This window comes from Poromitra crassiceps (genome assembly GCF_964638095.1).
Source record: "Poromitra crassiceps genome assembly, chromosome: 22".
Taxonomy (NCBI): Eukaryota; Metazoa; Chordata; class Actinopteri; order Beryciformes; family Melamphaidae; genus Poromitra; species Poromitra crassiceps.
In genome coordinates, this window is record NC_139647.1 from 21992320 (window position 1) to 22017802 (window position 25483).

Consider the following 25483-nt stretch of genomic DNA (forward strand, 5'->3'; position numbering starts at 1 on the left):
CATAGTGTCTGTGGAAGGGCCAGAAGAGATGGAGAGACCAGGGTAATGGCTGATGGCTATCAGCCCAGTCATAAAATATCCGGAGGGCATCACAGATTTCATCACAGATTTCGATCTGTGATGCCCTCCAGCTGCTTTTGAGTTTGAAAACAGCACCTGAAAACAAAATTAGTTTTTGGATTTATTTTCACCGGTTCAGCGCATTCTCCTTGTGTGCGTGTACCATCGACTTATAACTCAATGGCGTGTACCAGGGTAGGCCTCCTTGTGTGCGTGTACCAGGGTAGGCCTCCTTGTGTGTGTGTACCAGGGTAGGCCTCCTTTTGTGCGTGTACCAGGGTAGGCCTCCTTGTGTGTGTGTACCAGGGTAGGCCTCCTTGTGTGTGTGTACCAGGGTAGGCCTCCTTGTGTGTGTGTACCAGGGTAGGCCTCCTTGTGTGTGTGTACCAGGGTAGGCCTCCTTGTGTGTGTGTACCAGGGTAGGCCTCCTTGTGTGTGTGTACCAGGGTAGGCCTCCTTGTGTGTGTGTACCAGGGTAGGCCTCCTTGTGTGTGTGTACCAGGGTAGGCCTCCTTGTGTGTGTGTACCAGGGTAGGCCTCCTTGTGTGTGTGTACCAGGGTAGGCCTCCTTGTGTGTGTGTACCAGGGTAGGCCTCCTTGTGTGTGTGTACCAGGGTAGGCCTCCTTGTGTGTGTGTACCAGGGTAGGCCTCCTTGTGTGTGTGTACCAGGGTAGGCCTCCTTGTGTGTGTGTACCAGGGTAGGCCTCCTTGTGTGTGTGTACCAGGGTAGGCCTCCTTGTGTGTGTGTACCAGGGTAGGCCTCCTTGTGTGCGTGTACCAGGGTAGGAAATTAACTTTTTTTTTTTTACAAGGTCTTTTCTTGCCCTTGCGAAATGTGTGGGGGGCATTTAGGATAATTTCCAGGGCAATTTGATCAAATGTCGGCGAGTCTCTACTGTTTCTATTTCATTCCGATCTGTTTCCAGTCGTGACTCAGTGGTTTGCGTATTAAAAGAACGCATATTCTTGAGTTAATGTTAGCTAGTGAACTCGCTGGCCAGCTAGCTTGTGCTGAGGTACAGTAAATAATGCTAGTAGGAAGAGGGGGCGGGGCTTGTCAAGGTACGGATGCCTAGCTGGCCATTTTAGAGTTGCGCTTTGCAAATACAGAGCAAAATCCCCACGTCATCCCAATTCCAGGGGCAATTTTAGATTTTTTTATGCGCATGTTGCCCCGAGCCCCCAGATCATTTCCTACCCTGGGGTGTGCTGAAGTGTATCCAACGATTTTCGCTTTCGAAGAGAACAAAATCCACAATTTTGTCTGACTGTGTCCTCCCTGTAAATGGCATGTAAAAAATGTCCTCTGTGTGCTCTTATTTCAGATAGACTCCACCTGGCGCCTCCTCCCCCTCAACAGCCATGGCTCTCTTCGCCTCCGGGGGGACGATGTTCACCATCCTCCTCGTTAGCAGGTAAGATGATGAGCTTCAGGAGGAGGAGGAGAACGTACGACCGCTGGGATCCACGCCGCCACAAAGCTGTCTTAAACAGGAAGGAAGCGCAATCAAGTCGTGTCCACATCCACATTTGTAACAGCCACTAAAGCGCCACGCGGCGAAGCCTGTGCGGGAGATGGAGAGATATATATTGGTTTCTTTGCGAGCCATCAATACTCGATAATAACTCCCCCATGCATCGGGGCAGGAGGCATTGAAATTCCATTGCTACCCCCGTGAAACTGCTGAACAGCCCCCATGTGGCGGGCTCCGGCAGCACACATCCCAGACCCTGCATACAATTGGCGCGATAATCCCTGCAGAGGTGAATATTATGGGATGTTTTGGCACATTAGTCGGCTACCGTGAAGCGGAGCCTCAACTCTTCTTGTCGGTCTACTTTCAAACCGCATGATGGCACATTTTGAGCTAAGCCAAGCCTTCAGGGTGACACTGCATCCTACTACTGTACAGTCTAAGATATTCTTTGCATACTACCGTGGTTCTGGGTACAGTCAGCTTCTGGGATTAATATCAGGTTGCCAGGCTGTCAGTGGATCCCGTGCATCTGCATTTTGATATGAAACGCTTATAGGACCTCAGTCCCTAAAGCCATAGGGAGGACTTTAAGCGCATATACACAGTAGGAGATGAAATGAAAGCTCATCAATTGATAAAGATTGATTCTTCACACCAAAGAAATCCCAAGGAGATACATTTTGCATCAAATATTGCTGTGTTTCTGCGTCATCATCTTTATCTGTAGCGACACTTTATAGGCGGCGTGTGTGAACGCTTTGGAAATCATGTCGAGAATCAAATTGTACATTTATCAGCTTTATTTTAGCATTCAAAAGTAGCGCGAGGCCCCTTCCTGGCCGTTCATTGGCTAATGAGTCACGCATTTTGGTCCTCCGCTGACGTCACTCTCTCTCTAAATTGCTCTGCACTTACCCTCTGCCAGCAGAATACAAATAAGCTCATTGCCACAGCAGTGACCCAGCAGCTTGACGGATAGGAGATAAACTGCCTGGTCCATCACAGAGAATGAGTCTCGTTTATTGCAGGTCACAAGTTACAACTATCTGCGACCTCTTAAGAGTGATGAAAGTTGCCCATGAATCTGCCAACAAAGCCCTACAGACATGTGAATGACCTGTTTGAGCTGTTTGTGTGGAAAAGAGCTCTGACCGCAGAGTGAAACACATGCTTCATTTTGAAGATATACCACCAGTTCTATATGAGAGACACACAACACTGGCAAATCAGAATCAGAATCAGAATCAGAATCAGAATCACTTTTATTGCCACAGTATGCAAGTTACATACGAGGAATTTGTCTTAGAGTCTATGCAGCGTAGCGGTCACATCAATATACAGAGCAGTAGCGGAGCGTACACCGGGGCAGAGGGTGCGCCAGCCCCGGGCCCACTCCCATCAAAAAAAAAAAAAAAAAAAAATGCATGCCAGGCCAGGCCAGGCCAGGCCAGGCCTGAGTGTGAGAGCAATTCAATCAATAGACAATAACATTGGTGTGTTTAAAATGAGATATTCCACTAAATATGGCTAAAACAGATTCAAAAATTATTTTTTTTGGGATGGGGGGCCCCCTAAGAGCTTCGCCCCCGTGGGCTGATAGGGTCGCTCCGCCCCTGATACAGAGATAAGAAGTAGGAAGATAACTAAAGACAATCACAAAGTTGCAAGTGCAATCAAATCGAGTAAATATATACAATATGTACATGAGTGGTGAAGTGTTCTGTGGATAATAAATATGAATTTACGTTGAATTTACATGAGATTTACAGACTGAGTTAAATAGGCGTTAAATAGGCAGTGGATTTACATGAATTTACAGTCAGAGTTAAATAAGAGTTTACATTGAATGTACATGAAATTTACAGTCTAAGTTAAATAGGCATTAAAAGTGTAGGGAATTTACATTAATGTACAGTCCCAGTTAAACAGGCATTAAATTAGAACCATCCCGAAAAATAATTTAAACCGTCTTGAAGTCAGTGTAAACCGTCCAAAATTCTAAATGTTATCCTTTTCCTTTGTTATTGTCATCTATAGTGGTTATTTGCATAAAAAGACACAATTTGATTAGGAAATGATTGTATCTTTATTTAAATATGTTTTTTGATAAATAAGTTAAAAAAAAAACTCAATTTGTAACTTGTGTTACTTGACAAAGTAACTGGTATAATATTACTGAAATCCTATTGGTAATAAGTTGTATTACTGAGTTACTGCTAAAAGTAATATATATATATATATATATATATATATATATATATATATATATATATATATATATATATATATATATATATATATATATTACATGTATATGTTACTTTTGTAATGAGTTACCCCCAACACTGGTAGTAGTAGTAGTAGTAGTATCATCATCATGATCATCATCATCATCATCATCATCATCATCATCATCATTCATATATTGATCTATTATCTAACAGGATGATCACATTGAGACTAAACAGTCTCGCTTGCAAGAGAGCCCAAAGGCAAAAACAAGCCAAACACAACAAACTTAATTAAAAAAAAAAGTGAAACAAATTGCTTCAGTCTTGTTCAAAGCGATTAAGCAATATTATATGAATGTTCTACATACCTAATTACTGTCATTATTATAGCCCAAATTAAAGTTGATAAATTATCTAAAACAATACATATTCTTACTGCTGTCTTACTAGAGCAATTTTTGCATAGTGAATTACACCCAGCGGAGATATTATTTATTCATAATGGTAACTAACGGTAACTGCGCTCCTCTGCAAGTTACTCAGCAGCTCTGCGCTGACAGCATAGATATAGATGCAGGCTGCAGCATCAAAGCAAACAGGTTTAATTCCTCATGTAATCTCTTTCAAATATAATCTTAATAACATAGCTCTGTAATAGCAACCAATGGCTTTACAGTACTGGCTCCAGCATGCATAGGCAGATTAACAGCTTACACTATGATTTTCTTGCTTTTACTAGAGACGTGATTTAGGCCTGTGTAGAAATCCATTTTAATGAGAGCCCCAACCCTCCGATTGTCACTGGACGTTGAATGAGATTAGTGTAACCGTATGTATGCCTCGATATTTATTTATTTATTGTCTTAAACTTATTAACAAAAAAGGACACACTTTCAGAGATTAGAGTGACAGTATAGTGAGGGATTATGATGGAATACTACACTATGTACTGTAGACGTTAGTACTGCATGGATTTCTGTGCTAATTAGCTATCTTACGCGTCATATTGTTAAGTGTTATTGTTTGTGTCAATCACAACTATGGCTATGCCAGAGACCTGTCAATATTATTGCACTTCCTACTGGTTGCCAATAGGTCATAGATTTGCTACCCTTTTGGGACAGTTTGCGTTTGTGCTTGGAACCTTTCAATAGTATTAGAATCAACTTATGGGCCTCTACAGTGGATGCACACAGTACAGTATAATGGTGAAACTGGTTTCACATTTGATGTCAACCATCTTTGACACTAGAAAACCCAGTGTTGACCTTGGTGGGTCTCCCTTTGACATCATATCAAATTGAGATTGGACTCCAACTTAAAGTTTCTTTGTCTCATCCAGAACTTGGCATAATAGCGGAGAGTGATCTTCACGCTTTTGACATGTTCATGCACGAGGCTGCACAATGATGTCACTTGCTCTATGATATGGGTTCCATACGCACATGATATGGGTTGCCAGTTGTCAAAATGTGATATAACACTAGGATGTTGCTTATTGAACCCAGTTCAATAATCAATAGAAACTAAACGAACGCTGAACGGTCCAGATTTAAAACATGGGTGTTGCATTAAGCATCACTGAAGTGATCAATTGATCCTATATTTTACTGGCCCAGCCCAGTGGATTTTCTCGGGTTTATAGTGACAGGTCTCCCGGTGACATTTTCAGAGAGTGATTTTTGCTTTTTCTAAACAGGTAGCTCATTTCTTCAGAATAAAGTGAGCAGGCAAAAAAAGAAATTTAGATTATTTTCAATCAGACAATTTCCTCTTTGCGATGATGTTCCATTTAGTAATTGCCTTGTTTTGCCCAGTTTTAATCCATCATTCTCCTTTCCTGGAGCAAAGCAAAAGACGTAAGCAAGAGCACCCCCAGATATAGCTTCAAACCAAGAAACACTTTTTTTGTTTTGTTCAATAGGTTTTATTATAAGCCTCCGATCTGGAACAATAACCTCCTCTGCCATTTCAATTTTCTCAGTGGACAGTCACGGTACTGTTTTCAATCAGCAAGGACCTTGCTCTCTCCATTTCTATACTTATTCTTTAATGGCAAACTTTGTGGAGCATTGCAAACCAATGAGATATCCAAGGATTCCTATGAGGGCCCCCGCGGCCCCCGCCCCGCCTACTTATGAGTTTCTCTATTTCTGTGAGAACAGCTTAGTTATTGTTAACTTATGACAAATCGCTCATGTCAACACTCTTACTACCAGGGTTACTGAAGAGGCTTAAACATTCTTATAAGCATGGCACGCCGTCTTCTTTAACAAGTGATTGATTTTAAAATGTGCACAAGGGGCTGATTTCACCCCTGACTGCAGATGACAAATGAGACAAATGTTCCCACTTACTGTAGAAGCAGAGAATTGTGAGTTTGCCTGTTAGTTGGCAAATGTACATTGAAATATGCATTCTGCAAATATTGTGTCACAGACATGTGCTGTGAATGAATCATGATAAAGAATAGTGAAATATGCTTCAGGGTTGGTTTCCCTGAAGCATTCAAGGAAAATATACAATACTAGAATGATTCCTAGGCTTGCCCGCTTCGTGGGCCAGGTAGCTTGGCCGCTGCGCGGCCTCGCTCGCCCTGCAGCTTGCCTCGCTGCGCTGCCTCGCCCGCAGCTCAGCTGCTGCGTGGCCTTGCCTGCTCTTTTGGCATGTGCACCGCACAATTGCTCAACTTCGCATCACTGATGACATCACAATTGCCTGGGTGACCACATCATGACATCATGGAGTGCTCGAGTGACATCACTCTGTGCACAATTGCCCAACTTCGGCCTCGCCCGCAGCTCGGCCGCTGCATGGCCTCGCCTGCCCTATTGTCAATTGCTCAACTTCGCATCATCGAGTGCTCGAGTGACATCACTGATGATGCCATAGGCATTGTGACATCATCAGTGACATCACAATTACAGTGACATCACTGATGATGTCAAAGTGGGACAAGAATGGAAACAAACCGATATTGTCCACTTGCTCTTGAATATGGCAAATTGTGGTCCTTTTTCACTATATAAGGCTTATGGCCACGCCTATTAAATGATCAGAATGAATGCTACCAAAGCGCACTGTTGAATCCCCCTTTCATGACATTATACCAAAATAATGGAAATAATGTTCGCAAAATGGTTGAAGTGAGAAAACGGAGCCATGAGTTGGAATAGCACTAACGTTATCTGGCAACGGCTAATTGTATGTAAATTATAATTGTACAAAGTTCAAAAGCGGCTAAATTTATGTTACATTACGGCCTCATTTTGTCCCCTGGTTGGAAGTCCTTCTTATCTCAGACACATGAGCTGTGGAGACATCAGCGCTCCATCTCTTATGCAGCAGCCATTCCATAGGAAGCTGTCACTCACAGCCAAACTGCCACTCCACCGCTTCCAGGTGATTTTTCGGGGTGTGTGTGTGTAAAGGTAGTTGAATTATTCAGCATCCGTGGAGAAACCGCACAGGAGGACCTTGCTCGTCTAGGCCATCTGTATTTGAGTTCCTGAGCTCCTCCAAGGTCTATTTCAAATTTAAAACCCCTGCACAGCTGGAGCCAATGGTAAGGCTCTTCTGGTTTCTAGTGTCATGTTAATTAATAGGCTACTAAACAGAGATCTTGTTTGAGTTTTCTTCTTCTTCTTTTGAGTTTTGGAAACCTCTAAGCCTTTTTAAAAGGAGATATCTTAGACATGCTTCTTCTGCCTTATGAAGGGGGGGTTAGCAGATAGCTTATCCCTAAGGACAGGGATTATAAAGCCAAGATCATAGGGCTACTTCTTTGTGTCTTCCTCTCCAGTGGAGATTCACTCAAGGTTAGAAGGCTCTTGCAAATGGGATTGCCATGACTCTGTTCTCTGATATGCATGTGCCATGACTTTACACACTCCACTTCCCTCATGATCCCAGGATAATAAGAATATTTAAGAGTAACTACAGTAATTGGACCATTATCTTGGGGCAAAGACAGTTCAAACCGAGAGGCTTTAAAATATTTTTCTCCTTTTTACAACTTGAACTCAGCAACACCAACATTAGGTTCTTCCTGTGTATGGTCTACAACAGTCGGTATCTGATCTGTCCGTTCGTTTCTGAAGAGTTGGATCAGATGGATGTGTGCACTGGCCGTGCACACACTGAAATAGAGCCAGATCAGAGACGCTACTTTAGTGCAGTGGTTCCCAACTTTTTGTTTGTCTCATGTACCCCTTGAGCTGTTTTGCCATAACAATACAGTAGTACCCCCCTATAGCACTGACAGCACACTGACCCTCCTGTAATCTCATCAGTTCAGATGAAAAGCTACACCACTCATCAAGAATAAGTGGTATTCCTGACGTCAAGAAGAGCAGTGGTCCACTCTCCATCATGTGGCAGGGAGGGCCATGAGTATTAATGTGACGTTTCAGTCACCAACCTTTTTTGTTTGAAAAAGGTCGGTGACCGAAATGTCACATTAAAACAAATTTGATTGCAACTTAACAGTGTGCGGGACTCTTTTTTTCACTAATTACGGACTTTTTGTCTTTGCCCGACGCACCTGTCTTGAAAGATGTGCGGAGTTTTTCTTCAAAAGGGCCACGAGTATGCCATGTGGCAAGGAGGGCCATGAGTATGGTATGTGGCAGGGAGGGCCATGAGTATGCCATGTGGCAGGGAGGGCCATGAGTATGCCGAGAGCTTTTCTTTCCAGCTCACTAGCTCATTTCACTAATTAGCACAGCGTTAATCAATCAGAGAGAGAGGGGGAACTAATTATTGAAATCAGCTGTAGCGCATGGCTGGAGAGAAAAGCGGCCAGACGCCTCTCCTCGCTCTGCATGGCACATCATTGGAGAGCAATGGCAGAGAACATTCAAATCGACATTAGATGTTGACCAACTCTCTCAAGCTATTATGAGCTAGAGAGCGAGCTGAGAATGAAATGTGTGACGTCGTCATCAGGTACGAACTCCATAGACCTCCTCAGTGAGTGTGACATGAGAGGAAAGCTCAAACAGACATTTGAAATCAGTCTTCACTTCACTGTCTATGAAGGAGCTCCAGACTTACTTCTGAGAACGTTGCAGGTTGGAGCCTCACACCTGAACTGCACAGCGATGTGGAATGTTTGCAAGTACACATGTAGGTATGCTTCTTTGCATTTATGATGTTTTTCTATAGCAGGCAGTAGGGATGTCACGATACTAGAATTTCTACTTCGATACCGATACCCAGGAAAATATCGATACTCGAAATCATTTTCAATACCACGGAGGGGGGGATGACAACACATCAAGAGGCATAACAAATAAACAAAGACAGATGGATGGACAGATGCAGGCTTCTCCATAATCTAGGCCTGATAAAACTCATTAAAAACTTTACACTTACATGTACACAGCAGATTACCCCTGCTCTAGTCATCAGCCTATCATAACACTTTGAGCTTGTTGAAACAACAGATACCCAATACCCCCATACCAATGATAGGGAGGGAGAAATCAGTGGTGTTTGATTTTTCATTAAGAGAAAGCACTGGTGGTATTGATACTGTTGCAAATGAGTATTGTATCCGTTTAAAATTTTTAGTATTGATCATTATCGATAATCGATACCTGTTGGTTGCAAATGAGTATTGTATCCGTTTCAAAGTTATAGTATTGATTTTTATCGAAACGATCGATACTTTTGACAACCCTAGCAGGCAGTGATATACTGGCGGTATATACATTTATCACATGCACATAGCCTATCTCTAAAGCAGTGATTCCCAACCAGGGCTACTCGAGCAGCTTGCACGGGGTACTTGGAAAGATTTGGAATTACAATTTATTTCCAAAATGATAAAGAAAAATCCTTCCAAAAGTCATTTCATAAGCCCATTGTTAAAATGGTACATGCACGCCGCAACTAGTTCCCCCCCCCCCGACAGGTGTCAACTGTTACATTACTGATAAATGGCTTAAAACATCCAGGTGCTGTCGCTTCAGATTCAGCTTTAGGGGAGGCTGGTTAGAAAAGGAAAAAAGAGACCAAGCCACCGTCAACAGCGGCAGTTCAGTGAAAAATATATTTTAGTATGGATTTACTTACTTACTGTACGTCTGCATATTACACTAGAAGTTCTAGAACACATTTAGGAGCATGATCAACAGGCACGAGTGAGGGCCTGATAGGAGGGGGACTAGAGGAACCTGTCCAGTGAAGAACTGCAGTTTAGTCTCACTGGGCACGTTTCAACATTTGAGCCAATATTGTCTTCTTTTGAATGTTTCCATAGCAGGATGGGTTGTTTGCATGGTGCACTTAATGTGGCGAGTAACTGTGATAATAGTTTTGCTTCCATAATAGCTCTATTCCACAACAAAAAAGAAAAAGAAAGAAAATGTATATTGTATGTTAAAAAATTCTGATTATAAAAATCAGATTGAAGCATTAATTTGCATGACAGTAGGCTGCTATCTTTTTTCCAGAATGTAATTACAGTAGACTAACTGTACTTGCTCCGCAGACATTCTCATTCTCCACGCCTCTTTGCGAAATCGTAAAAAAAACTCAATTAAGTGTTGCTCCACTAACCGTGTAACGCCCGAGGGATTATTACATTTTTGTGCCTTCCTATAGGAAGTGACAAATTAAGTTTCTGCCAACTGCTGAACTCTTCATGTTCCCCGTCATTAGCTCGGCTCACTTCTGACAGCCCTTAGATTAGCTTTTGTTGCGCGAGACGTTGTAAAGGGGGTGGGGTCTTTTTTTTTGCCTACAACCGTTGGGGATATTTTACAGCGTGAAACTTTCACACTGTATTGTTACACTGTTACATCGTTACATTGTTGTTCACTGTATCATATCATTGTTGATCGTACCTTTGCGTCACTCTTCCCCCAGCTATGTTAAGAAAACGTCATGGTAACCCTTTCTGTGAAGGTCATGTCTATCATTTATTATGAGCACATTCTTAAGACATTATAATGCATTTGTAAGGCTTTATAAAACTCTTTATAAATGTTCATAATCATGCGTGGCAACTTTTATAACAAGGAAGTATCATAAGTGCATGGTGGACATGATGTATTATAATAAACATCAATAATATGCTGGCTATAGCATGACTTTGGGAGCTTTAAGTAAAGTGACAGCACTGTATAAGGTTATTAGCAATAGACCCTTTTCACAGGGGCCATTTTGTGTCGAAAAGGCAGGGTAAACACAGGTACAAGCGACACACTAATAAGGGTTTCCAAATTTCAATCATGGAAGTTGGAAACCCTCATTAGTGTTTTGCTTGCACCTGTGTTTACCCTGCCTTTTCGACACAAAATGGCCCCCGTGAAAAGGGACTTATGAACCTTATTTGCTGGCTGCAAGTAAAGTAAAAAAAAAGGTTATTATTTCAAACACTGTTGTCACTTTGGCATGGAGGTATAAATGATGTCCACCACTTATAATACTTTATAAACCTTGTTATAAGTTGTCATGCATGATTATAAACATTATTATAAAGCCTTAAAAATGCATTATAATGTCTCATGAATGTGCTCATAATGCATTATAGACACGACCTTCATAGAAAGTGTCACCAAAGTTATTTACTTACTACAGTACTACTTTACTGTATTTTGGCACAGGCACCCATTCGCCTGTTGCTGTATTTTGCCCAGGGTTGCCGAAGAAAGCACACTTTATCCTGCTGAGTGGATTTTTCTGGATGGTAACCATCACACCACAGTGATGGGAGAAATAGTCGAAGGCAATTATGGATTGTGCAGAGAGTCATATTGTTTGTTTGTTTGAGTCTGATTTGAGTTGATCTGATCTTGGGTTGATCTTGTTTGAGTGTTGTCTTGTCTAGACTGTTTGTCATTGTGCCAACATTACTGTAGGCTGCACACATTATGTTCGCCTTGTACAATATACTGTAGAACCTGCCTTGATTGATAACAAGCACTCTCTCTCCCTCTGTGTCCTACATGTACTCTTTCTCATATCCACAAAACCACCAACCATTTAGTTTCCCAGATTTTGTTGAATGCTGCTTCATGTGAAATACAGTGGGGACATACAATTCACATTTATTAGACCATGCAAGGTGCCTGCCCTGTAGTAAGTTGGGCTGCCATAACTATATCTACACCCCCCCCCCACACACACACACACACACACACACACACACACACACACACACACACACACACAAAAAGGTTCAGAATAAGAAAATAAGAATTCAGAAAAAGATTGACAAGCATGCTTTTTTTAAATGTATTTTAAATGGTTTCATCTGAGTTAAACTTGCCCGATAGGTTGAGTCGATGTCTCGTCATAGACGCTGGGTTAGCTGGCTGGGGCCGTGGTCAGGGTGGGGTAAATCCCCCTGTTCTCTCCATTCAGCATTGCTAGCATCTAGCTGCTAGCCCAGCCCAGGCAGACACAATCAGGGATTTAACCCCCGCAGTAAACGCACATCTGAGCAGTCGTCTTGTGTTCTGCTCTAGAATCCCCAATGGTGTAGTGTAGAGCCGCAGCACCATCCTTTGGTGAGTCAGCCCATTGAGATATATGGGCGGTTTTACCCCACGCGCATGCATGCCAGCCGTATAACATTTGGTGGGCGTTCCACACAGACTGTATCTATACCTATAAAGGACCATGTCAACCTTCAAAATATATGACTATATGAAATTGTAAGTTCCTTTTCACTTGACAGCAAGGAGTTTCACCGGCAGTACCTAAAATGGATTGGAAGTTGGAAACCCTCATGAATGTCTTGCTTGCACCTGTGTTACTTCCTGCCTTTTAGACACAAAATGGGTGAATTGGGTGGGAAGTGAAAAAGGACAGTCATCCAGTGAATGTAACATTCGCTCAAATTACAACTGTAAACCAGGCACAATTCAATCCTTAAAAAAAATCACTTGGTACAGGACGCCTCCAGTGAGGATGCCATCTTTGTTTCTAGAGTTATATACTCTATAGCTCCTGGAAGTCTGCCTTGTTCTGGGTTGCTTTATGTCAATTAAACCCTTTCTAAAAGATTCAGAGCCAGTCAAATTAGCATCAGTGTTTTGTTGCACTCAGTGCAAATTGCCTTATCTTGCAGCGCTGGACATCATCTTGGCCAGCGTCTGGGGGGGAAAGGAGTGAGTGACCCAGACGTCCCCGGTCCAGCCCGTTAAGGACAGGAGACACTGTGCATCCAAGCGATTACTCATGTCTGATTCAGATTCTCAGAGCCGCTCAGACAGAGGTGAGCAGGTTCCCGGATCTATACACGCACACGTCTGGCACAAAGCAGGCCGTCAATGCTCCCCGGAGGCTGGCTTTTTCTCACCGCCGGTTCACAGAAGAGGTGTTTAATCATCGCTCTGAACTTCATAGAATAATAATCCTTTTGTGGAGTTGAACTTGTCGATAGGTACACACACTACAGGTACATGCTTTGCTTGTTGCTGTGATGGCCACGTACGCCTCTGTATTGTCCCATTTGTCAAGATGCATTGTACCAGTACAATGACATGTCTTACCGTGCAAATAACACATTGATCTGTTATTGGAAGCCATTGTACCGTATTGATTTTTTTTTTTTTTTGCAAACTTTCACAACTTTGCTGCACCGGCAAATTCAGTTGACGTAAATGGGTTCTGTCAACTTGCCACCAGCATGTTCCACGTGTGACAAATGGCTTCTGGAAAGCAGCGCTATGTAAAGGCCACAAAATACGACATTTATACCGTATATACCGTATGCCCCGTACTGTAAAACCTGAGCGGATAATTTAACTGACATTGATTTATGAGTCAGACTTAACTTCGGGTTGAGCTGCTGCTCAATTAATTGAACGCTGTCACTGTCGAGAGCTTCACAAGTTGATGCTGCCAAGTTAGCAATACTTCACTTTAATTGGCTAGGGATAATGGACTGGAACAAAGCTCGCTCTGTCCCCGCCGCAATCAACAGACCAGGCTAGCAGAGCTCCGAGCTGCTTGTGTTATTAATGAGAATGAGGTCAGACTATCCTAATGGAATTAGCAAGGCTCTATACGTCTATACCTGAAATGAATCTCAAATCGTATTTTAATAGTAAAAAAAAAAGGATTGTTTAGCATAGAGACACTGCATGAAATAGGCCACGCCCATCACGGTGGAAAGCTCTCCATTCAGTTCCATACACCAGCGTCATTTTCCTTGAATTAAACATAGCTAAAAGCTGTTGTGTGGTGGGGCTGCGCAGACAACAAATGTAAAAAATCGCCAATTAATTTTGTTTTGTACTCCTGAGCAAAACAAGGAAGCCATTGAGAATTGGCGAGAAGAAAAATGTGGATCTACCTGTCAAGGAAGTAAGTTGGAGTGTTCATCTTCCGTATATATGATCTTTGTGTGCAACACGTGACATAGGAGAACGCCAGGATTGGAGGGGGAGTTTTTGTTTTCCCACGTTTTGGGCGTGGTTTCTCAATGATGACGGGCCCCGCAGTGTCTCTATAGGAACTTGGGTAAGCTTTGTAACCCAGGCAAAATGCAAGGCGGTGATTTTCTTTTTCTCCACTGGTCAATTAAAACCCTCTAACTTGGCAGCTCCTTGGTGGCTTCTTGCGTAATAACTTGCCAAGATGGTTCTAGTTGAAGCAACGTAGCCTGAAGTGGCCAAAGACAAAGTGCTCTTGTAGGTTCTGCCATTTGCCTGAAACACAACGTGACCCACTTTGAGGATCGTTTTGAGCCATATATGTGGTACTGATGGGCAGATAAAGGAGATCTATGAGAGCCAGTGGTAGGCTCATGAAGATACTAAATAGTATGTATTCGACTCAAGGGAGTTCTTCTGTTCTCCTATGTGGAGGGGCTTGGGAACTGCCTGGGATAACATGAAAGGGAGAAACATCCGCTTTCATCCCCAAACCCTCGGACGCAAACTCAGGGGACTTTTTCTTTTTGTGTGGCTTGCCTGGTTGCCTGGTTGGCTGCCTTTCGCAGCTCCGAGTGGCTGAGGGTCTGACGTCTCTCCAGAAGTCCCCGATGAGCGAGAGAATAATCCCCGGGGTATGAAAGCAGCAGGCAGCAGCGACGTTCCTCAAATCCCATTTCACAGCGCGGCAAAAAATTAATATTCTCCGCGAAAGAAGAAAAGAATGTGTTTAACGCAGCCTGACAGGCGCGGCACCAGCGAAACACTTCCAGCGCACCTTGAGGATGGAGCTCATGCCATATGTCTTATACCTGTTCTCCCCCCGAGCGCCCTGTCGCTAGACGAAGAAGGACGCCTCTCCTCCTGCTCCGGGCACTACTACCAAGGAAGTCAGGGGGCCACGCTGACCTCTGCGTAACGAGACGAGCCAATCTACTTCCAGCCCTGTATGAAGAGTATTAACCCATTGTCTTCAGGGCTTTCCATTTGATCTGGTCTCTGTGAAGTAAGACACAAAATGTCCTTCATCGCTGCCATCTGAACGATATGACATGAAAGCAGCTGATTCTTTGACCTTGCGAGTCAGTTGAGGTCCTACTTTATTTCACAATGAAGAAACTTCACACACCCATGACCTCATTTTCAATCCTGATCGTGCGAAATCTTTTGAATAGCGGTTACATCATTCGAGATAAACCCCTCGGGAGCGCCCTCTACAGTTGATCATGTGGGGTGAATACACACAGGTGTGTGTGTGATTGATGGTTAAAAGGAGAGAGGAACTGTTGTTGTTTTTTTGTCAGTCCCCATTGGGAGGGAGGGAGGGGAGAAAAAAAGAAAAAGAGTTTTCATACACTGTATTTCGTGACATTCATGTTTTTTGTGAAAACTGAGAAATAAAGTGATAAAAAAAAAAGGAGCGAGGAACAGTAAAGTCGATGTAAATGAGAGTCTGGAGCGCCACAAATCTGGAGCGTCTTTTCTCACGACACCGTGTTGCGGAGCCCAGCGAGCTCCGGTCTTTTGGGGCGTTACAGAAAACGCATCGTGAAACCGAGCCCCACCCGTCGCGTCAATTCCCACTCTGCTCAGCTGATCTGAATGTGCTCTTAATGGGGAATAGGGGGCTTGAATCAAATTGCTTCCTGTGTGTATGTAGAACACACATGTGGCATCCGCTCGCGTCGTGCGGCTCGAGCGGCGCGGCTCGAGCGGCACGGCGCGCCGGCGGCTGCTGCTGCTGCTGGGATCTCTGCAGCCGGAGAGAGGAAGCCATGCTGCTGAGGGAGCGAGAGGGAGGAGAGGAAGCCATGCTGCCGAGGGAGCGAGAGGGAGGAGAGGAAGCCATGCTGCTGAGGGAGCGAGAGGGAGGAGAGGAAGCCATGCTGCCGAGGGAGCGAGAGGGAGGAGAGGAAGCCATGCTGCCGAGGGAGCGAGAGGGAGGAGAGGAAGCCATGCTGCCGAGGGAGCAAGAGGGAGGAGAGGAAGCCATGCTGCCGAGGGAGCGAGAGGGAGGAGAGGAAGCCATGCTGCCGAGGGAGCGAGAGGGAGGAGAGGAAGCCATGCTGCCGAGGGAGCGAGAGGGAGGAGAGGAAGCCATGCTGCCGAGGGAGCGAGAGGGAGGAGAGGAAGCCACGATGCCGAGGGAGCGAGAGGGAGGAGAGGAAGCCATGATGCCGAGGGAGCGAGAGGGAGGAGAGGAAGCCATGCTGCCGAGGGAGCGAGAGGGAGGAGAGGAAGCCATGCTGCCGAGGGAGCGAGAGGGAGGAGAGGAAGCCATGCTGCCGAGGGAGCGAGAGGGAGGAGAGGAAGCCATGCTGCCGAGGGAGCGAGAGGGAGGAGAGGAAGCCATGATGCCGAGGGAGCGAGAGGGAGGAGAGGAAGCCATGCTGCCGAGGGAGCGAGAGGGAGGAGAGGAAGCCATGCTGCCGAGGGAGCGAGAGGGAGGAGAGGAAGCCATGCTGCCGAGGGAGCGAGAGGGAGGAGAGGAAGCCATGCTGCCGAGGGAGCGAGAGGGAGGAGAGGAAGCCATGCTGCCGAGGGAGCGAGAGGGAGGAGAGGAAGCCATGATGTCGAGGGAACGAGATGGAGGAGAGGAAGCCATGATGCCGAGGGAGCGAGAGGGAGGAGAGGAAGCCATGCTGCCGAGGGAGCGAGAGGGAGGAGAGGAAGCCATGATGTCGAGGGAACGAGAGGGAGGAGAGGAAGCCATGATGCCGAGGGAGCGAGAGGGAGGAGAGGAAGCCATGATGCCGAGGGAGCGAGAGGGAGGAGAGGAAGCCATGATGCCGAGGGAGCGAGAGGGAGGAGAGGAAGCCATGATGCCGAGGGAGCGAGAGGGAGGAGAGGAAGCCATGATGCCGAGGGAACGAGAGGGAGGAGAGGAAGCCATGATGCCGAGGGAGCGAGAGGGAGGAGAGGAAGCCATTATGCCGAGGGAGCGAGAGGGAGGAGAGGAAGCCATGATGCCGAGGGAGCGAGAGGGAGGAGAGGAAGCCATGCTGCCCAGGGAGCGAGAGGGAGGAGAGGAAGCCATGCTGCCGAGGGAGCGAGAGGGAGGAGAGGAAGCCATGCTGCTGAGGGAGCGAGAGGGAGGAGAGGAAGCCATGCTGCTGAGGGAGAGAGAGGGAGGAGAGGAAGCCATGCTGCCCAGGGAGCGAGAGGGAGGAGAGGAAGCCATGCTGCCGAGGGAGCGAGAGGGAGGAGAGGAAGCCATGCTGCTGAGGGAGCGAGAGGGAGGAGAGGAAGCCATGCTGCCGAGGGAGCGAGAGGGAGGAGAGGAAGCCATGCTGCCGAGGGAGCGAGAGGGAGGAGAGGAAGCCATGCTGCCGAGGGAGCGAGAGGGAGGAGAGGAAGCCATGCTGCCCAGGGAGCGAGAGGGAGGAGAGGAAGCCATGCTGCCGAGGGAGCGAGAGGGAGGAGAGGAAGCCATGATGCCGAGGGAGCGAGAGGGAGGAGAGGAAGCCATGCTGCCGAGGGAGCGAGAGGGAGGAGAGGAAGCCATGATGCCGAGGGAGCGAGAGGGAGTGACATGAATCGATGCAGGAGACGAGAGAGGAAGCTGGTTTGCAGTTGCAGAGTGGGAGGGAGAGTGGAGGAGGAGGAGGAGGAAGAGGGAGAGAGAGAGGGTCCGTGGAGAGTGCTCTCTGCGGGGGGTTCGGTTGGACTGAAATAATCTGTTGTGAAGTGTGCAGCAAGTCGCTGCCTGAGCTGATGTCTTGTGTGCATTGGAGGTGGGGGGGAGGAAGGGTATTGGGGGGGGGGGGGGTCGGGAGGGTCCCGGGGGAGGCTATGTCATGGAACAAGATCTGAAAAGGCGAATTCCCCACAGGGTTCGATTCCTTCCTTCCAGGCCACCCTATGACTGTCACCCCTGCATTACTCTGTCTCATCCTATATTCCTCCACTCATGCATCGAACATCAAACCACACCACCATCCATACAGTAGCAGCATATGTCACTGCAGGTCCTCGACTGCTATAGCTAGCATAGAATAGTCGTAACGCAGTGCATTGTGGGTTTTTATGCTTCCTCCATACTGAGGATGCGGTTGAGGTTGCAATTATATGATTGTGTGTGTGTGTGTGTGTGTGTGTGTGTGTGTGTGTGTGTGTGTGTGTGTGTTTGGGGGGTGTTTAGTCTGATTAGTAAATCTCATCATGGTGTGTGGCAGAGTTGAATGACACTGATGGTTAAGCCTGCCTGAGAGTGACAGAGGGAGACAGACGCAGCAGAGGCTCAGGAAAGAAATAACGAAGGAACGTGAGACAGACTAGGAGGGGAGAAAAGCAGCACAAGCTAACTAGCGCACTCAATACTGTGGGATTAGTGGAGATTCCGATCGAGAAAGAGGGGGGCCAGACCAATCGCTCATTCCCCCCCCCCCCCACGAGCCCACAGAAGGCTAAGCAGTAATCATTTGTGACTGGCTCGTGCGATGCTAGCGAGAAGGCCAATTAGCCAATCAGGAGGTGGTTGGTTGGTCAGATCCACAGTGTCATGTGACGGTCCTGATAACGAAGCTGCTGTAACGAGTGCCACGGCACACCACGCTTTTCAGCTTTCATCGGCCGTGGCATGCCGACCGCTTGCTCGTGTCAGTGGCAAATTGTCGAGTTAGTGGTTAATGTGGTAATCTGTGAGGTCCATGTTACCAGCCGCCACAGCATCAGCTGGTGTTGTTTTCACCCCGTGTGTGTGTGTGTGTGTGTGTGTGTGTGTGTGTGTGTGTGTGTGTGTGTGTGTGTGTGTGTGTGTGTGTGTGTGTGTGTGTGTGTGTGTGTGTGTGTGTGTGTGTGTGTGTGTGTGTGTGTGTGTTGTGTGTTTATGTCTGTGGAAAGATTTTGTCAGCACGATAGCGTCAAAACCGTTTCAGTCATGAAACTTTATGAATGAAAGAATGAGAATCACTTTTATTGTCACAGTACTGTAGGTACGGTAATCAGATTACACACGGAATGTGACTTAGTGTAAGTATGCAGCTTAGCGAGAATGAGGTCAGAATATCCTAATGGATTTATCAAGGCTCTATAAATCTCTACCTGAAATTAATTAAATGTTGAATTAAATTAAACGATGATATACTGCAGTCTGGTGATGTCCTTGAGAGTAGCAGCAGCAGCAGCAGCAGCGTACCAGATGGTGATGGAGGACGTGAGGATGGAGTCAGTGATGGAGGTGTTGACGTGCACCATTGTTGCCTTTGGCACTTTGAATTCCTTCAGCTGGCACAGGAGGTCCAGCATCCTCTGCTGGGCCTTCTTGGTGAGAGCTCTGACGTCCAGCTCCCATCTCAGGTCCCAGCTGATGATGGTCCCCAGGAAGTGGAAGGATTCCACAGTGTCAACTGGGGAGTCGCCCAGGGTGATGGGGGAGGGTGGGGCCGCGTTTCTACTCTAGTCCACAACCATCTCCAGAGTCTTTTGAGCATTGAGCTCCAGGTCGTTTTGACTCAATCTGCCGCCTGTACGCAGACTCATCTCCATTGGAGATGAGCCCTATCAGGGTGGTGTCATCCGTGAACTTCAGGAGCTTGACCGACGGGTGACTGGAGGTGCAGCTGTTGGTGTGCAGGGACAAGAAGTATGGAGAGAGGATGCCTGTGCAGCTCTGGTGCTGATGGTCGGACACGCCCAGCTGGAGCTCTGGTGCTGATGGTCGGACACGTCCAGCTGGGAGAGCTTCTCATGCAGCAGGGCCAGCATGATCGTATTGAAGGCCGAGCTAAAGCCCACAAACAGGATCCTGGCGTAGGTTCCTGCAGTGTCCAGGTGCACGAGGATGGAGTGTGGTGGAGCCATGTTTATAGCATCGTCTACAGAACTGTTGGCTCTGTAGGCGAACTGCAGGGGGTACAGGAGTGGCTCCATGATGGATATTAGGTAGGACAAATCAAGGACCTTTCCCCCCGGAGGCGGATACGTGCGTGGCATGTCTCCAGTGAGGCGTTCGAAAATGGCCGTGATCCGACCGTGATCCGATCGCAGCAAGGGGGTCCAGCCCTCCCACCATTTTGCAAACGCAACAGCGTCAAAACCGTGCAAGATGCAGGCACGAAACTTTACAGGTGTGTTAGTTGACATCAAAATGAAGGTTGAGTCCTAAAATGGATGTGATCTGAGGGTGTGATCCCCCCCCCCCCCACTTCGCAGGCGTCACGGCTGCTGTGATAGTTTTCCTCCGATTTTCTGTTGATGAAGTTTGACTTTCATTACCATCATCCAGAACTTCCAAACTACCCAGTTCCCCACTTAACTGTGCATGGGAGGGTTTCTCCTGAGAAACATCTACCAGTGTTTAGAATAGCAAATATAAAGCCTCCAGCCTTTTATCCTATCTATTAGCACTAGCTCCTCATCAGATTCTTCTAAACGTCCACATGAGGGGGCACTCAGAGCTTAATGGTAAAAGTGCTTTCTCATACTGTGCATGGAATTGATTGCAAAATACGATACTTTACCTTAGAAGCACTCCATTCTGTGAATCCCTTTAAAGGTCTTTTACAAACTGCTCTGAAGGGCAAATGTTGCTCTTTTATATCATCTTGATTTGAGATGGACTGTTTTACTGACCCACTGAGCAGTTTTACCATCGATGGTATGCTTCTTTTCCTTTCCCCTTGTGTAGCCTGTATGTATTGTATGTGTTCTACCACGTGATTTGTTTATTTTTTTATGTGTGAAACTATTACAGTATGTTGCCGTCTTGACCAGGACTCCCTGGACGAAGAACTCTTGTACTGGGATTTTCCTGGCTAATTAAAGGATGAATAAAAAAAACACTTTCTTGAGCTGGCTATAAATTTAATCACTGCTGTGTTTCAGCAATCGGTGCCAGAGAGTATATAGCAAAACACAACATTTATATGAAAATATGTCAGATTTAGTAATTCACAGATGCGTTTCCTCTACATACTGTATAATAGCCTACTGTCACTTACATACGGTGACAAAACTATATGGTAATCTTAAAGAAAAAAACAGTTCATATTTCTGCGTCCTGGGTCTAAATTGTCGAGAAGTAACTTTGCCTACTTTTAATTGGTTTTCTTGAGCTGGCAAAAGAGAAGAAATCCTAAATGCAATACTGTAAGTCAGCGCTTCTGGCAGCTCATGTGAAACACTCGGCTGCTCCCGGATATCCACGCTGCTGCTGTTGTGGTGGTGTACATGTTAATAAAAATATCTCTTAAAATATCATTTTACGCAATCGCTTTGACACCGTGACCAAGCAACAGACTGTGCCTCGGTATGGCTGCACTCTACGGGCTACTCCAGTTCAGTTGTTGGCATTCAGACTGCCGTCTTGTTCGTCTCCATATGGCTGCCTGCCCAGTTGGGCAGGTGTGTCGGGCCTGTCAGGGTGCATTGTGGGTAAGAGGGGTCCCTTTGGGGGAGAGGGACCCCACAGTACATAAATATGAGGTGTGTGTGTGTGTGTGTGTGTGTGTGTGTGTGTGTGTGTGTGTGTGTGTGTGTGTGTGTGTGTGTGTGTGTGTGACACCCAGCCTTGTATACATGATGGTGCCACTTAGTACATAGAGAAGCATGATGGACACTGTTAGTTCATTTAGAGGCTATAGGATTCTGGTGGCGTTGGAGAGATCGCTTGATCTTTTTTCATTGTCAGGGCTCAGTGGAGAGCGCCTGAAGGCTGTTCTGGCAGGTAGGAGAGCCACAGGCTTAGACAGCCAAGAGTTAGGAGGGAGTCTGGGGATCTGTCCAGAGTGAGAGTGAGGGAGAGAGAGAGAGAGAGATAGATCGAGGGGGGGGGGGGGGGGGGGGGCGCTCCTAACACGGCAGGGGGGCACGTCAGGGCAGCCATGCTTCTTAATCAGACTTTTAAATATTGAAGAACATTAAAGAACATGAAAGATGAATATGTCTCCTGGAGACTTATGAGGATACGCCTTCCTAGTCTAATGTATTAGTCTCTTCTATAATCTGTCTTGTTATAAATAAATCAAATAAAATGCCTTGTTGTGTTATTAAATCAGTGTTTTCATCTCGTTTCAATCTCTCCGTCATGCATTGTTTTCTTTCATTTCCTCTTCCTTTGTCCTTGGTAGTGATGTTGTTATCATGTCTGTCACTGCACAGGCAGCCTTTTCCTTCAGACTGTTGGATGCCATGCACACCCACACACACACACACACACACACACACAGCGTGCACGCACACACACACACACACACACACACACACACACACACTCAAAGTCAGTTGCAGTCACGCACATACATAACATAACACACACATACATAACATAACACACACTGTTGAATATGGCGAGGGCCATACAGGCTGACCCAGTTTGCTCGTTCAGTATGCCGGCAGGCAGCAGAACTGTCTCTGTCATGGCTTTTCCCCATCCAGAACTGTTGCCCTGCTGAAACAACAGGCTTTATGAGCCCGTATGTGTAGTGAGACTCTATGCAGCGCTGGAAGCGTGTTAGCCGTCTGTCTAAGCTGATTTGACGTGGTTAGCTTGAAACAAGTCCTTTAGCTTCACCAGGAACTGGGAATTCTGGGGGCCTCTCTTCTTGCCACAGAAGACGGTGGTTGCGCTCCCAGGCGGTGCAGCTGGATTCTTCAATGGAAAAGCCTGTGAGAAGGAAGGAAATGGAAAAGACGTGTTCATCCACCTTGACTAAAGAATTTAAGGGAACACGGAAACATTTTGGGAGATTCGCCTATTTGCCATATTCTCGATAGCGTTTTCTGAAAATCGCGATTTAAAAAAATCAAAAGTCATAAAAGTGGTCCTCATTTGTGAAGGTTATCTTGGTTCTCTGTTTCATACATTTTTGCTAACCACAGACCTCATTTCAGGCATTTAACCAAAATCCCCATACAAAAATCCCATTGCCTTTGAGACGAAAGAACCGGAAGTGCTAACATCCAGGTCTTCCTGTCTCATTCCCTCAGTACTCTAATACATTTATTTCTGAGACACAAATCTTTCCACAATGGCGTCAACTTGCTAGAATGTCAACAATTTAAAAACATCATTATAAAGGACAAATAATATCATTTTGATACCATGAATTTCGACGTGGTCTCATCCCTCTAGTCTACACAGCATTTTACATTGTCTGCCACCAGGTCAGATTTGTTGGGAAATCTGCTGGATTGCTTTACTGCACAAAGGGGGAGTGCTTTAGGGCTCAACACAAAAAGAGGCTCATGGGAAATCTGAGATAGAAGCAATAATAGTTCAGTTCAGTTATCCTTTATTTATCCCCATGGGGAAATTCATCCTCTGCATTTGACCCATCCTCTACTAGGAACCTTCCTAGAACTAGGAGCAGCGGGCAGCCACAGTGCAGCGCCCGGGGACCAACTCCAGTTCTTTTTGCCAGTGCCTTGGTCAGGGGCACTGACAGGAGTATTAACCCTAACATACATGTCTTTAGGTGGTGGGAGGAAACCGGAGCACCCGGAGAGAAAACCCACACAAACACGGGGGAGAACATGCAAACACTACACAGAAAGGACCTGCTGGGACGGACCCAGGGTTCGAACCCGGGACATTCTTGCTGTGAGGCAACAGTGCTAACCACTGAGCCTCAGCCATGGTCTTATTTGATTACAGTGATCATCAGTAGCATTATGAATTTGACTGATATATTGCTCTTAAAAAATAATTCTCCTTTTCTATTGTCTGGATGTTTGAGGGAGAAATATAGTAAGAGAAGCACCGACCACATTCCACCGCTATTCTTCATTCCCTTGTCAGGCGTGTGTTTGGCTGCAGTAGCGCTCAAGTGACTGTGGGGGGATGTTGATCTGCCTGCCGGCATATAGAGCTGAATGGCTTCTGCCTCCTCTGCACATGGCCTGATCTGTCTTTTTTCAGCCCCCCTCACAAGCATGGTGCGTGCCCTGGGGCTTTCTCGCTATAGAACATCATGGCACCCGCCCTGGGGTTTTCTCGCTATAGGAAGAGCATTCTGTATTTTTAGAGGCTGATTTATACACAAACACACATACCACTGGGGAAGGTGCAACGCGTGCTGCTCTTCCCCCGTTACCCCAATTGCCAGCGGTATAATTATCTCCCCACACTTCAGTTTGCCTCTATAGATAGCATGAAAAAGGCAAAAAGCTTATGGAAGCCAATCATGATTTTCTAAAGGTAGAAGTGAATGGAGGGATGGGGAGATGCACCCCCCCAACTTCCCCCATATTTCTATTCCAAGTTGTTTTTTTACCCATTCCTTATCGCATGCCTTTTTTCCACACTCAGCTTGGGTTATAAGATTGGCATTGTGGATCTCAACCGACGCTCTACCGATGCACTGAATAATGCATCCATAGCACAACAGTGGTATTGATGGGAAGAGGACAGAACTTATTCCATTTCTCCTTCTCCTTCTCTCTCTCTCTCGTTCCCTATGTCTCTCGCTCCCTGTCTCTCTCTCCCTCTCTCTCTCCGTCTCTGTCTCTCGCTCCCTGTCTCTCTCGTCTCCTCAGGTTGCTGGAGAGCTCGCTGCTCAGCGCCGAAATGAAGGAGGGAGAGATTCTGCCTCCGACCATTCAGAGGCTGATGAAAGGATACAACAAGTACCTCAGGCCCTTCTTTGACAGTAAGGAGAGAGAGAGAGAGAGAGAGAGAGAGAGAGAGAGAGAGCGTCTGAGAGGGAATGCAGTTACTCTAAACAGTAATTTTGTGTTTGTGCATCCCTTTTGAGTGCACCATCCCTTTTGAGTGCACCATCCCTTTTGAGTGCACCATCCCTTTTGAGTGCACCATCCCTTTTGAGTGCACCATCCCTTTTGAGTGCACGATCACTTGCCTCCACTCATCTCAAGACATATTTTTCTGCAAAGCAATGAGCAAATAACCTTGTTTATCCACACGCCCGCAATGTCCATGCAGTTTAATTTGATTTCACTCAACAGTATACAGTATGTGTGCATGCAGTCAAATGTATCTTTTAAAACAGGTTTGCGACAAAATGATTTACAGTCTCTATCTCTGCCATGAAAAAACTCTGTATAGTTTTGCTGCTGATTGGATTCCGGTTTTCATTAAGCGGCGAATTCACCTGCGTTACGGAAGCCACACGTCTCACTGAGTGTAATCCCACAGAGGGAAGATGTGATGCCATGTCGTGTTCCAGCTGCCATTCATCACAGTAACTATTCCCAGAGAAAATCCCTGGCTATTGTCTGAGAATCCATCACAGTGCGATTAGGGCTTGTTTGATCTGCACTCACATCTTTACGTGAATTCAATTCAGCGAATTCCATTCAGCGTAATCGGCAGGCGTAAACACGGCACAGGCGTGCACACACACACACACACGCATACAAGCA

General features: G+C 46.1%; 1 protein-coding gene across 1 annotated transcript in view; it reads left to right on the forward strand.

Annotated features, from left to right (window-relative positions):
• Positions 1 to 1423: 1423 nt before the first annotated feature.
• The window catches only part of LOC310796026 (gamma-aminobutyric acid receptor subunit pi), a gene marked incomplete at both ends in the record, with an annotated part of 38017 nt that continues 13957 nt past the window's right edge, over positions 1424 to 25483 (forward strand). The window contains 2 exons of the mRNA XM_083658177.1: positions 1424 to 1476; positions 24638 to 24750. Coding sequence (XP_083514303.1) covers positions 1424 to 1476; positions 24638 to 24750 — 166 coding nt within the window. The remainder of the gene's footprint in view (positions 1477 to 24637; positions 24751 to 25483) is intronic.